Source organism: Condylura cristata, unplaced genomic scaffold, assembly GCF_000260355.1.
Source record: "Condylura cristata isolate star-nosed mole 26May11 unplaced genomic scaffold, ConCri1.0 scaffold00024, whole genome shotgun sequence".
In the NCBI taxonomy this organism is placed as follows: domain Eukaryota; kingdom Metazoa; phylum Chordata; class Mammalia; order Eulipotyphla; family Talpidae; genus Condylura; species Condylura cristata.
In genome coordinates, this window is record NW_004567125.1 from 32,202,632 (window position 1) to 32,217,139 (window position 14,508).

The 14,508-nt window shown below is 53.0% G+C and overlaps 1 protein-coding gene across 7 annotated transcripts in view; it reads left to right on the forward strand.

The window, feature by feature from the left end:
- Nucleotides 1–14,508, forward strand: part of WIZ (widely interspaced zinc finger motifs) — a 25,187-nt gene that overhangs the window by 283 nt on the left and 10,396 nt on the right. For 4 of the 7 annotated variants that reach the window (XM_012729139.1, XM_012729141.1, XM_012729140.1 and 1 more), the window contains exons 2-5: nucleotides 1,508–1,771; nucleotides 6,780–6,852; nucleotides 8,427–10,564; nucleotides 11,731–12,054. In XM_012729139.1, the coding sequence (XP_012584593.1) occupies nucleotides 1,567–1,771; nucleotides 6,780–6,852; nucleotides 8,427–10,564; nucleotides 11,731–12,054 (2,740 nt within the window). In that variant the 5' untranslated portion in view covers nucleotides 1,508–1,566. The remainder of the gene's footprint in view (nucleotides 1–1,507; nucleotides 1,772–6,779; nucleotides 6,853–8,426; nucleotides 10,565–11,730; nucleotides 12,055–14,508) is intronic. The other 3 variants (XM_012729144.1, XM_012729145.1, XM_012729143.1) reach the window with 2 other exon arrangements.

The following is a 14,508-nucleotide window of genomic DNA, read 5'->3' on the forward strand; positions in this document are numbered from 1 at the left end:
CTTGGGGCAGGTGCTTGCCCCCCCCCGTGCTTCCCGCGGGGTCTCCCGCTCCGAGGTGCACGGGTGGAGGGCTCATCTACCAGACTCTGGCCCCCTGGTGGGCTTTGGTAGCACGGCGACACTCCCATCCCTGCGACCCTCGGGGGGGGGGGGGTCGTCCAGGTGGGAACCCCCTTCCCCACGCTGCCAAAGTGCTCCGAAGTTACGGTCCCGCCTGTTCCCCGAGGGCACCCGCAGGTGCTTCCTCCGGGCCTGAGCAGGGACCCTCCGCCACGACTGCCAGCCCACGGACGGGCCCCCAGGGAGCACCAGGGCCCCCCCAGCCGCGGAGGGCAGCGCCTGCAGCCGGGCCTGGAGCCCCGACCCCGCCCCGGTTGCCTGGGCCCGGCCTCCCCTCCATCTCCCTGGGGAGGGCGCCTCATTCCTGCCCTTCACTTTGCCGTTACCTTGAAGGTATTTATAGGTGGAGAGAACAGCCCCCCCCACCCCCAATCTCCCCGGCCTCCCTAGGGTCCTCATTTCTGGACCAGGAGCCCAATCAGTCCCTTTTGCCCACAAACTAGACCTTGGGAGGGAAGGGTGGATAAAGAAACCCAGGCTGGGTGTGCATGAGGGGTAATGTTGGGAAAAGAGCAGGGCTTAATTCTGGGGTCACTTGAGGTTGTATGTGAGGGTGAAGGGGTTAATGCTAGAGAACCCTAAGGTCATGTGGCAGGGGGGTTGGAATGTGGGAAAGGTGCCCTGGTAATCTTTGAGGCATGGGGGGGGGGAGGGAGTGTCTCAGGACAGTGTATAGGATCAGAGGGTAAAAGTGGCTGGATTCATGCTGAAGCATGGGCATAAGTGGACCATATGCATGTGCATGGAAATGTGGGGACAGTTGGGGAAAGTGCAGCTTTGTGTGAATGAAGGGAGGCACTGGAAGAAATTATAGCATTCATGGTGGAAGAAAGCAGGGTGCTGAGTGCATGTGTAAAGATGAGGTAAACTGAGGCAGTTAGGTTCTGTGTAAAAAGGGTTGTTTTTTTTTTTTTTTAAAGATTTTATTTATTCATACAGAACTGGGGTACAGGCCAGAGATGCGGAGCATGAGAGGATTCACCAGGGACAGAGTGGGGAGAAGAACAGGCAGATCAATGAAGTACACTGCTGAGGGGAGCAGCGGGCGGGTCAGGAGAGGTCTGCCTCACCATGTGGATCTCCTTGGGGCAGTGGGGATCGAACTCATGTGGAAGTGGCTTAAGCTTCTTAGTGCTGTGCTTTAACCCGCTGCGCCACCAGGGAGGACCTAAAAAGAGTTTTTGATTGGAAGACTGAGGCTTATTGAGAGTGATGACCATCCTGGATATAATATGTATGAATAGGAATTCAGAACCATTAATTAGCTCACCTGAGCTCAGATGTAAACTGAGAAAGAATTATAAGGGTAAGGACTGAGGCTTGCAAGAAGGAGAAACTGAAACAGTTTCCTCTCCTACCTCCCCTAAGAACTTCTCTTTCCCCTCAGATCTACTATGCCTCACTGAGCCTACCTCGTAGCTGAGTGGAGCCAAGCAAAGAGCACCCATGGATGGACCCCTGGCAGGTGGCCTGGCTGCCCCTGATCGTCCTCGTGGCCCTGAGAGACTGCCTGGCCCAGCACCAAGGGAAGACATTAAAGGTGGAGCTGAGGCTGCTGAGGGGGAAGGTGGCATCTTTCGATCCACCTACTACCTGCCTGTCACCAAGGAGGACCCCCAGGAAATTCTGGATGGCAGAGGTGGCATTTCCGGTAAGAGGGTGGGTGGGCCTGTGACCCTGGGGGAGCATCCAGCTTGGTTCCTGAGGATCTGGGAGGGTCAGGTTATCCAGTCCAGCAGGTGCTAAGTTGAGATTCTAATTGTGCTTGGGTCCAGAGCCTTCTCTTTGTAGTGTGCTCACAGTTCCATTTCTGTTGTGAAAACAGAAGCCCCAGGAACCAATGATCTGACAGAGGTTGCCCAGTGGGTGGTGAGGAGCTGGGACTTGAACTTAGGTCTGTCTGACTCCCTCCTCAGGGCACATCACTTGGATCCAAGTGTCCAACTTAGCCTGGCATTCTCTGCCCCAACTCTGTTCTCCAGGCTATCCCCCTCCCTCTGATTGGACTGGGCCGGAGCACCTTGTGCCCTCTAGTGGCTGGGAAAGACTGGATAATCAGATACTCAAGTTAGACCTCTGTGCCTTGGTTTACCCAGAAAAAGGGGCTCTTACACTGTTTCCAACTCAAGTCTTGTTCGTCTTTCATTAAACACTTAGTACCTGCTATGTGCCAAGCTCTGTTCTAAGTGATGGGGGGAGAGTGCCTTCCCTTAGGGACCTGACATCTTAATAGGGGCCACAGACAACAAGCAATTAAATAAATAACACAAGGGTGGACAGTGACAGGTCTGAAGGAATGGGTGATACCTTCCTCAGGCGTTGGTATTTGAGTGGAGCATGGAATGAATGGTTGGAAGGGCAACTCAGGTGAAAAAATAGCAGGCGCAAGGGCAAAGCAGGAGCCTAGTGTAGCTGGAGGGCAAAGGGAATGGCACAGGCTGATGCACCAGACATTTCCCATCACCTCCTTGGTCTGCCTGAAAGACCATGGTTTCCAGGTACCCCCTACCCCTCATCAGGGATTTCCTCTATGCCACACTTTGACATGGTCATGTCATGTCATTCTCAAAAGAACCTTGTGAGGTGGTCTTGGTGATTATGATGCCATGTGAAAGATGGGGAAAGTAAGACCCTGAGAGGTCTTGCCCAAGGTGAATCAACCAGACTGGAATGTAGCTTGTCAGCCTCATTCTCAACAATCACTCTGCAATAAGGCAGGTTTGACCAGGCTCTGGTGACCCTTAGTGATACTCATGATGTGTGGACATTTACAAAGCACTTTCTTGGACTGGGCACTATATAGCACAGAGGTGACAAAGCACACACACCATCCCCACCCTCATGGACTCTGACACAGCTGCTGCAGCAGCAGAGGGGGAGATTGGGGCATCTCTGGCCCCCCAGAGATGAGGCACCTGGCCCAGTCTGTAGAGTATCCAGGAGTTTTGGACAAGGAACGGTGAGTCAAGCAAAGAGGACAGGGGGCATCAATGCAGGGGACTCTGTATTGTGGGATCTCACTGACTGGTGGCACCAGAAGGTGTCATGTGATATAGGGAAGTGGCAGGATGAGACCCCTCTGAGCAGAATGTCAGTACTCAAGGAATCTTAGTAATCCCCTCCATGAGTAACCCAGGCTCAGACAAAGGTAGGGACCATGTCCCAGCTCGCTCAGTTAGCCAGGGCAACTTAGGACCTTTACTTTATGAGAGACCTAGGACTCTGCAGATATAGGGTCCACTCTGGTTCTGAAGATTGGGCACTTCTTGACCTGGCAGATGGGAATGGTAGGTAGGTAGGTAAGTTGTGTACCCTCTTCCCAACTGGCAAGTCAACTAGGGCCCCTTGCATGTCCTTGGAGAATAGGAGAAATGTCACTATGAAGTGTTTCCCTGAGAAATGGGGTATGGGACAGGGGTGGCTTGACTTGGGGTAAGGTTGGTTTCACTTAGAGTATGCTCATGGCCTGGAGGTTGGAGGAAGGTCTGGGCTTCAACGTGGTGTCTCCCCTGCTGCCCTCTTAGCTTGCTCAACCCCCCTTCCCTGGTGTGGACACCTGCCCTATGGGTCTTGTGATGCCTATAAATAGGAACAAGCTATGGGGCTGCCATTCTACTCCAAAGCCTGTGCTCTCCCTTATGTCTGCCCAGCCTTTGGAACCCCTCAAAGCCTCTCCAGGAGTCACTTCTACTACCAAACAGCTTTACCTAGAAACAAATACATCTACTGCTTTCTCTGTCCTCCAGTGTGGCTTTGTGCCTGGAATCCCCATAGCTTCCCTAAACCCTTCCCCCCCACCCAATGTTTGGACCCTCTGCTTGGCCTGCTGTGTGCAGGGGGGCTGAGACAGTCTACATGGATTGATGGAGTCTTTGCATGCCTGGCATTGGGACCAGGGAAACAGGGGTAAACAACACATCATTTCTGCCCTCATGGGGCCCAAGACTGAGGAGAAAAATCAGAGCATGGAGTAAGCAGGCGTGAGGCTCTGGGTCCAGCCTTCAACTTCCTGCCTGGGATGTCTCCAAACTGGGACACTCCCAGAGAGGGACACCTCCCTCTCTTCCCCCAGCTGCACCTCTGTGGATGGAGAATTTACTGTGATCTCCTTGGTACCTGTCTCTGGCCCTCTAGACTGGGGTGGTGGCCATGCCCATTATCCAGAGGAGGAAACTGAGGCTCGGAACTGGAAAGGCACACCCTTCAGGTCACTTCCAGGCCTTGAACTTGCCATCTGTCTGGCTCCAGGTCTAGATTCTTGGCCACTATGCCAAGTCTTCTGCTTTGGGGTTCAAGCTTCTCATGGACACCTTTGTCATTCCTCTCTCTCATTTTCAAACCTCAGGGAACCCCAGATTGCAGGAGTCTCATTGAGGGCTCCTGGGCATGACCATTGCCTGAAGGCTGTATCCATCTGACCCATAGGGATCTCTTCTGGAACCTCACTGGCTGGCTGTGGGGGCCTCTAAGCAAGCCTCCTATCCCCCAGTCTCAAACTTGGGGCCCTGCTCGGCCTGCTTCCTCCAAAGTTGCTGCCACTAAAAATAGGAGCCTCACTGGAGCTGCTCAAACAAAGAGGCCAATACAGCCCCCTGGCTCATGGAATTCGTAGACAACCGCAATTGCAGAATCATCAAATCTGGGACACCTAGAATCTCAGGAGCTTGGGATCCCAAAATCTCAGAATGTCAGAAGCAGGACGCCTGGAACCTCAGACCTGCACCTTTGCTGTGTTAGGGGTTTGTTTCCAGTGAACTGGTTGCTCCCAGCAAGCTCATATCTGTGATTCTTGCATTTCAAGAGACCTAGTTTCTTGGGGGTCTTTCTCCCTTGGTTGGTCCAGATCTTGCTTTTCCCAACTTTTACATCCTCTCCAACACTCCACCTTGTCCTCCCACCCTGAATCCAAGAGTACCTCTGGTCTGGCTCTGCCCCCATCAGTCTACTCTAGGAATTCCAAAATGTGAATCTTCCCCCAAGGGACACTGGCAATATCTGGAGAGATATTGCTGTCATCAGTGCAGAGCCAGAGACAGGAAGCAGGGCTATTGGCATCAAGGGAGTAGGGATGAGGACTGCTCTTCAGCACTGTAGCACAGGATACCCACACCACTGAAAAAGCTCCAGTCTTAGATGCAAATAGTGCTGAGGTTGAGAAACTACTAGACAGTGCAACTTGTGTATCCCTATCACCACCCTCTGATTCTGGAGACCACACTGTGATCACATCTCTTCCCAGGCTACAGGGAAGGGTCTTCAGGCAGTGACCAGAGTTTTCTAACCCTGCCTTTACTCATGCCTGCATTTCTAATTCCTTGGCTCCTGACAGCTTTCAATTCCTGGGCAAATTGGATGGTGGGGATTGGTTAAAGAAAGATCCCCAGTCCTAGCCCTCTCTCTGGACCATCCTCAAATTGAGGCTAGTCCAGCAATTGCATCTGTTGGGCTCTGGATGAGATGCAAGTTCTCCCAGCATGTTAACCTTGGCCCAGGCAATTGGCCTGCTCCCCAATTGGCACACTTGCCACATTAGGCGGGTGTGGTGGGCAAAGGAAATGCAGGCCAGGATTCCTGTGGTCGCTCCAAAAGTTAGCTCCACAGGCAGATAATAGAGAGTTGGCTCTATCTGTGTGTGGGGTCCTAGGAGGGGATTTGCTTCTAGGACTTAGACCTGAAAAGGGGACCAGGAAGGCAGGCACAGACTCTGCAGTTCAGGCTAGATGTGCTCAACTGGCTGGTAATGGTTTACTACCAGTTACATGCCAGGCCTTAGATGCTGCTGTGGACTGGGCCTCAGGAATTCATGTGCTAGCATTGCATGGGTGAGCAGTCATCTAGAGAAGGAACCAGGTAATTTCAGAGAATGCTTAAAAATGAAACAGGTGAGCAGAGAGAAACTGCAGGAGCTCACTAGGTCAGGGAAGGGCTCTTCAGGCAGAGGGAAGGGCCAGTGAAAAGACTCTAAGGTTAGAAAGAGCTTGAGGTTTCCTTAGGAGTCAGGGCTAAGTGAGGAGGGATGTGAAGCTGGAGAGACTGCAAAGGTCTGACCTCACAGGGACTTACTTGTAGATGAGGACTGGGATTCTGGCTTTCATTGTAGACATGATGAGAAGCCAGGTGAGTTCTTACTGGTTGTGACAGGGGGGAAAAAAATCACCCTATTTGGGGCCCTCCCTGGTGGCGCAGCAGGTTAAAGCACAGCACTGAGAAGCTAAAGCCACTTCCGCATGAGTTCGATTCCCACCTGCCCCGGAGGTGACCACATGGCGAGGCAGACCTCTCCTGACCTGCCCGCTGCTCCCCTCAGCAGTGTACTTTGTAGATCTGCTTGTTCTGCTCCCCACTCTGTCTCTGGTGAAACCTCTCACCCTCCGCATCTCTGGTCTGTACCCCAGTTCTGTATGAACAAATAAATAATTTTTTTTAAAAATCACCCTGTTTGAAGAGTGGGAGCAAAGAGAAGAGGGTGGAAGGCAGCAAGACCCTGGAGTCCCCCTCCTCCAGAGAAACTCCTTTTAGGGCTCAAGAATGCAGAGGCCAAAGGCCTCTGAGGGGAAAGGAATATGGAACCAGCTGGCCCTTCCAAGGTGCCCAGAAGGGATCCTGGAACTGGGGTGCAATGGGCCCCAGCCCCTCAGGGTCTCCCCTCTCTGTTGCAGACGGGCAGCCCCATCCCGGCCTCAGCGAAGCCCTCCCCCGTGCCACCTCCGCCACCCATCGGATCAGCAGCTGGTGAGTGCCATGCTGGCCCTGACCTCAGGGAGGGCAGGGAGGGAAGGTAGATCCAAGAGAGGCTCCTGGGAGAGAAAAGGGGCTAGAAGGAAATCAGGAAACCAGGCAAGAAGAGGTGACTCCCGGTAGGCAAGCCCCTGGGTATGTGAAGGGGTGGAGGGGAGGCCCAGGATGTACACAGACAGACAACTCTCATTATCCCTGTCATGAGCAAGATCAGAGAGGCAGGGGCCTGGAGATCGGTCTTTTTGAGTCCTGCCTCTGACAGAAGACCCTTAGAATGATGCTAGACCTCTCTGAGCCTCAGTTTCCTCATCTGTAAAATGGGGTCCTTAAGATGCATCTCATGAACTTGCCTACAGGACGCAAGGGACTTGCAGTAGAAGCAGGAATTCACAGCAATGTTGACACCAGTGACTCTTTATTAAATGGTTTGGCAGGTGCTAATAGGTATCAAAAGGCATATTAGGGTTAATAACTCTCAATTGTTGATGCTTGCTGTGTTTAGACTCTTGGCATATCTTAATGTGCTGAACCTTTGCCACAGCCCAAAGAATGAGGCGGAAATGGAGGGGAGATTATCCTGTTAGTATTGCTTGTCAACTGTGGGGCTTAGAGATGTGGCCCTGTGATTTCTACTTTGTCATTAAGTGGAACCTGTTTTAGCATCTGTTCCATGAGGGGATCTATGGCCTTTGATGAAGGCAAGATTTTAAAAGACAAAGGGAGATCTACCAGGAACTGTCAATATAAGAAACCACATTGGTAATGGGTTTTCTGGGAGTTAGGCATTAGGTGAAGCAAAGGGTTTCTCCAGCACCACAACAAATTGTGCCATCTCCTCCTTATACTTCTCAGGGTCAAGGAGTCACCTATTGTAAGGTAGTTGGGATCATTTAAACAAGCACCTGCTGTTTGTTGAGTTGTTTTTGGTTACAGGTATGAGAAGCAGCTCCTTAGATGCTGTTGCATAGGACACAGCGGTTCCTAAAACTTGTCCCCATTTTTAGGATTGGAAAACCGAGGCTCAGTGAGGTTGCCTCACCTTCCCTTTCCTCCATACGAGGTAACTGGATCCAGAGGCTTCAACCTCTCCTCTCTCTGCCCTTACAAGAACAGAGATTCAGGGGAATACTGCATTCCCTTGAGTTGTTTATGCTATAGCATCTCACCAAATTTGGTGGAAAGATAAAATTAACAAAAGCACCCCACTTTGGGAGGACAAGACAGAAACAGCCTGGAACACAGGTTAGAACATTGGGCCCTTCAGGGGGACAGATGAGAGTTGGCTGTGACACCAGACCTGGGGACACTTGTGACCCCAGTTACACTCTCCATGATGCAGTGGGGCTGGACAATAGGACAGGTGCATCCTCGGAGTTGAGCCTGGTTATTGAACCAGTGGCTGTGGAAGTGTCTCCCAACACTCATCCCCATATTCCCAGCCCCCTCTGAGTTACCCATAAACTGGGTTTCTGGTACTTGTCTCAGACTACCTGGGAGGATCCCTCCCTTGCCTTAGGAAGGGAAACTGAGGCCATGGCTAACCTGTCCCCATTGGCACTTCCTTGCAGCTGCTGGGATGGAGGCAGCCTAGACTTCCGGCCGGGCTCCCCACTACCCCATCTTCTGGGCCACTTTTCTGGTCCACCTGATGGCCAGGGGCCCTGGGAGCACCCTCTGGTCCAGGAGGCCAGGGAGAGCATCCCATCTGAGCAGAGGTTTGAGGACTCAGTCATTGTAAGAACTGTGAAGACCCATCCTGAGCTTGAGGGCTCTAGAAGGTTCTTGCATCCCCAGTGTGAACCGAAGATCTTGGAGAAGGTCTCCCGGGGCCTCCCCAGGTTGGACTGGCTCCCAGATGGAGATGAGCAGCCTCCACCTCAGGATATAGGGCTACACCTGGACCTGCCATCTCAGCCACAGCCCCTTACCTCCTTCCGGACTGTGCTAGTGCCAGTAGAGGATTCCACTAAGACACTGGATGTAGTGGCAGCTGGCACCAGAGAGCACCTGATGGACCTTGAAGGGCTAGCCCAGCAATCTGATGAGTGGGATCTTCCCAGGTCAGCCTTAGAGGTGGCCACACAGACCTGGACAGTGAATTCAGAGGCATCTGTGGAACGACTTCAGCCACTGCTGCCCCTGGTCCGAACAGGACCATACCTATGCAAGCTGCTGGAAGAGGTGGCGGAGGGGGCAGCCAGTGAAGATGAGGATGAGGATGAGGAGCCTGCTGTGTTCCCCTGTATTGAGTGTAGTATCTACTTCAAGCAGAAGGAGCACCTGCTGGAGCATATGAGCCAGCACCGCCGAACCCCAGATCAGGAGCCCCAAACTGACCTAGCCCCATTGGCCTGTGGAGAGTGTGGCTGGGCCTTCACTGACCCAGCAGCCCTTGAGCGGCACCGGCAGCTGCATCAGGCATCCCGGGAGAAGATCATCGAGGAGATACAGAAGCTGAAGCAAGTTCCAGGAGATGAGGGCCGGGCGGCAAGGCTGCAGTGCCCCAAGTGCATCTTTGGCACCAATTCCTCCAAGGCCTTTGTACAGCATGCCAAGCTGCACGTGCGCCAGCCGCAGGGCCAAGCAGCCAAGGAGCCTTTTGGGGGCAGCAGTGGGACAGGCAGCCCAGGCCCTGATGTTACCACCCTCACCTATCAACCCTACCAGGGTTCCTCGGGCCTCAGTGCCTGTGTTTTCTGTGGCTTCCCCGCACCCAGTGAGAGCCTGCTCAGGGAGCATGTGAGACTTGTACATGCCCGTCCCCGCTGGGAGGAGGATGGCGAGGCTTTGGATGAGGACCCTGCCAGCCAGCCGGGTACCAGCCAGGATGTGTATGCCCGCTTCTCCACTGAAGACTACTTTGGCAAAGCTGAGCCACTCTTGGCCCCCACGTGGCGGGAGAAACCTGCTGGATACAACCCCAGTCTGGCCTTTGGCCCAGGCTGCCAGCAGCTGGGCTTGAGGGATTTCCCACTGTCAAAGCCTCTCCTTCCACATGGCTTGGGCCAGAGGCCCCTAGGAAGCCCAGCCTTTTCCTCACCAATAGCATCTTCCCCCTATTCCTTACAGCCCAGTAGAAGCAGAAGCAGTGTCCACCCACAGGGTCTCCCAGCCCAAATGGAGGACCGGAGATACCCTTGGAGTGAAGAAGAGGAAGAGGACATACCACTGGTATCAGAAATGGACTTTTCCCCAGAAAATGGCACCTTTCCACCCCAACTTGCCCCTGGCCTCATCCCCCAACCAGCCTTGGCATTGAAGCAAACTTTCCAAGAAGCCCTGAGGGCAGCTGAGGCCTCACAGGAACAGCAGCAGCAGCTCTGCAGAATGGTGCCAGTGGTGCTGGTTGCAAAGCTGGGGTCACAGGTGATGGCTGCTACAGCCAGGATGCCTCCAAGGCTGCAGCCTGAGGAACTGGGGCTGGGGGTTACCCACCCATTGGACTTCCTACTCCTGGAGGCACCACTAGGTGGCCCACTGGGACTGGACACACTCCTGGATGGGGACCCAGCAGTGGTACTGAAACATGAGGAGCGGAAATGCCCTTATTGCCCAGATCGCTTCCACAATGGCATCGGCTTGGCCAACCATGTTCGGGGCCACCTGAACCGTGTGGGAGTCAGCTACAACGTCCGACATTTCATCTCTGCTGAGGAGGTGAAGGCCATCGAACGCAGGTTCTCCTTCCAAAAGAAGAAGAAAAAAGGTAGGGCAGATTGTTCCAGTGCCTACCACCATTTGAGGCCCCAGAGACCCATGCAAAACTGGGCAGCTGAGTTCTGAACTAAGCAATCCTCATTCTAGATCCTCCCTTAGTGCCAGGTAGGGTGAAGTCAGGGCCTTCCCTCCAAGAAGACCTGGGAACCACAGCAAAGGCCAAGGCATCGGTGAAGGTATGGAGATGCCCCAATGCCCAGGCCCTTCCAGCAGCTGGAGAAAGGAGGATGGGAAAAGGCCTCCATCCCAGGCAGGGAATTGTCACTTATTCCTTCATATGATGAATATTGAATGAGGTCCTCTCTGTCCTGGGCACTGGGGATACAACAGTAGACAAAACAGCAGTCCCTGCTCTTCATGGCCCAGAAACAGGAATGGTGGGATACTGGTTGGCTTCAGAAGCTCCCGGGGCAACCCATGAGATATGCAGATCTCCAGACCAAGGTTTGTCTCCAACATTAATACCGTGGGTGGCTCTGAGACTGACAAAAATGGGCCCCCCCGGGGGTGGTGATTAGGTGTTTAAGAATGTGTGTGTGCCTTTGTGTGCGCTGGGGGCATGGGACGGGTTGGATCGTCATGAAGTCATGCAGGTATGTGTTGAGAGAACAGGACTGTGATAGAAGAAGCTGAGGACTAGGGAAATCAAGAGAAGGTCCTGGAGGGTCCAAGTAGGCTCCCAGAAAAGGTGTCCTATCCTTTTGACCATTTGTTTATTCAACAGAGGGTTAACTTACGGCACTGGGGTGGTCGTGGGCAAAAATAGAGAAAGTATTAGGCTGTATATACCATTGGAAATCTGTGAACTTGAATTTACTTGAAATGGTTCAACTAATACAGTAAAGGTATAGATGGCAATAACAACTACATGAAACAATAAACAAATAGAAGAGTTCTAGGTGTGAGAAGGGTATTACTTGAATACTCATCCAAATGATTAGAAGTTCATACCTGAAGAAGTGTTTCTGAGGCTGGTGCTGGGAGTTGGCATTGTTGAATGGGGTTGGGGGAAGTCAAGCAGAGAAGGCTTCCTGGAGTGGGGAACAGCAGTAGCTGTGTCATCCTTGGAGAGAGGGAGGGCTTCCCCAGGAGGCATGGGAGGGCTGGAGCCAGAGAGTTGCTCCCCAAGGCAGTCTATGTTCTCTCCCTCTGCAGTGGCGAACTTTGACCCGGGCACCTTCAGTCTGATGCGCTGTGACTTCTGTGGGGCTGGCTTTGACACCCGGGCTGGCCTCTCCAGCCATGCCCGGGCCCACTTGCGGGACTTCGGCATCACCAACTGGGAGCTCACCGTCTCACCCATCAACATCCTACAGGAGCTGCTAGCCACCTCCTCTGCTGAGCAGCCTCCCAGCCCCCTGGGCCATGAGCCTGAAGGGCCACCTGGTGGCTTCCTGACTTCCCGCCGGCCCCGCTTATCTCTCACAGTGCCCTTTCCACCTACCTGGGCTGAGGACCCTGGGCCAGCATATGGAGATGGTAAGGGGAAAAAGGGTGGGTGGGGATGGAGCCCTGACCCTCCCCAGGGGCTCAGAGAAATGGAATGGAGAAGGGTCAGTTACTGGCTTTTCTAGAAGCATTTCAAGTCACTTTACAAATTATGTTGACACCTGCTTCACAATTACCCTGACACTTAGGGATCGCCTCTTTCTGCCCTTTCTGATAGTGATTTTCAACATATGCCTTTTGACCTTTTACTTGGAGTCAGACAACTCATTTACATCCTTACAACAACCCTATTACATGGGTGTTATTAGCCCCATTTTACAGATGAGGAAACTGAGGCCCAGAGAGCTTAACTTGCCTGAGGTCACACAGCTGGAAGTGGTGGAGCTGTAATGTGTAACCACAGGCTGTCAGATTCCAGATCCTTGCTCTAAGCAAGGATTTTCTATCAGAGCAATACTGTTGTCCAATAGAAGTTTCTGAGCTGGCGGAAATGTTCTCTAATATCTGTACCATCCTGCAGTGTCACCACTGAGCATGTGTGGCTCTTGAGCATATGAAATGTTCCTAGTGCCTAGTAATGGTAATCCTACTGGATAGTGCACATCTATGGTCTGTGTTCCAGATTTTCAAGAGTGCCTACTTTGTTAAGTAGCATTGATAACTCCTCCAATAACTGAGTGTTTTCTGTGTTCTAAGGTTTCATTTATACCTCAAAATAAGTCCGTGGGAGAAGGATTGTTGTTTGTGGGTCAGTCACCTGTTTTGCTAGACTACAAAGCTAGACTGTGGAACTGCTATATGTAATGGTCTCATCAGGGGAGAGTGGCCTGGGAAACCTAGAAGTAATATTTGGTGGAGGAGTTTAAGACTAGACACCTTCAAGAGAGTGGAAGGATAAAGGACCAGAGCTGATAAAATCTGACTTTTTGGGAGTCTTTACTATAAGCTTCAAGGCAAAGAATTTGGCAGTGAAAGTAGGCAGAATCTGGGGAAATGGAAGGTGCCTGAATGGGGAATTGCCCATGGGCTAAAGGCTTTAGACTGAAGCTTCCTTCTATGTTTCTCCTTCCTGAAACTTCCAAGGTCCTACTTAGATCTGTGCCTTGGGTTTGGCTGCACCCATCAGCCAGCCCACTGACTTGAGGGTCTGCACAGGAGTGGCTGGGGCTATCAAAGTCCTCTCTTCTTGACAAGGAGTCTGAGGCACAAAGGATAATGTCTGGTTGAGGTCACTTGAGGAGGAAGGGATAGGGAGTCGTGACTTCAAGCTTACTTGCCTTTGCATTCAACTGACACACGTGGCTAGGTGTCTCTGAGGTAGTATGAAGGCAGAGTTACTTTGAGGGAGTCTGAGAGGCACAAGAGACAGCCCTCCGCCACCCCCTAACTTCCCCATTCCCACCCCTTCTCTGTTACTTCAGTACTGGCATGCGTGTCAGGCTTACACCCACTATCTAGCACCTCTGGATACAAACATGTGCACAGCAGCCAGGTTCAGCTCTGAATAAGTTGTTTCCAGCAGGAGAGGAGTGTGCTAGCCCCAGCTAGTGTTGAGGGAGTTGGCCGAGCCACTTGTGCATGTGAGGAGGCAGCCTCAAGTAGCGGTGGCCTTGTCCTTGGGAGCTGGAGCTATCGTCAACCTTTCAGTGAACACCAGGAGGGGAGGGCAGCGGCAGGTTAAAGAGCGGTTGAGAAGAACCTGCCAGTTTCCCCTTGAGGAAGGATGCTCAAGATTAGAGAAAGGTAGGCAGCAGCCCTTCAGGGCTGTCTTTAGAAACGTCAACCCACCCTACCTCCCTAAAAGGGCCAAAGGAGGTGGAGCAACGGTCAGACTCTGGCCACACCCAGCTGTCAAAGAACAGCTGAGGAATAACGGTTTTGGCACTGGAAAGGGAGAAGTTGGTAGTGTCTAAAAGTGCGGGCGGTGCATGGAAGTCCGTATGGCTGCCAACAGCGCTGTTGGGGAACAGTTGAATACCAGGATTATGTTTGGGGAAGAGGAGTGGAAAATACTCGTGATTGAGAACTAGGTGTTTTCCAGGGTTCCCGAAACGAGGCGACGACTCCCAGAGAAGGAAATGGAGCTGGGTTCCGTGGGAGATCCTAGAGCTTCACACGTCGGGGCTCCAGGAGCCTGAATACGTGTGGTCCGAGAATTCCCATCCTAACTTTAGGGATATCCCGGAGCGGGAGGATGTGGGAGAGGTGAGCGTCCGGCCCGTCGGGGCCCGGGTGGCGTGCCTGTATTTGTAAGTCTGGGCGCCAGCTGCTACCTGATGTTTCCTTCCAGCCAGTGGACTAGGGCAAGGTGGGAATAGGCATTTAGCTTTCGGCGCTCGGCGCTCGCACGACTGCCCTGGGTGCGCCCCTAGGGGCGGGGCGGAGCGGAGAGGTTGGTGGCGCCGCTCGGCGCTCGGCTGCTCCCGCCTGGGGCGGCCGCCCCGCGTGCCGCTCGAGGCGCTGGGCAGCCCCACAGGCAGCCAG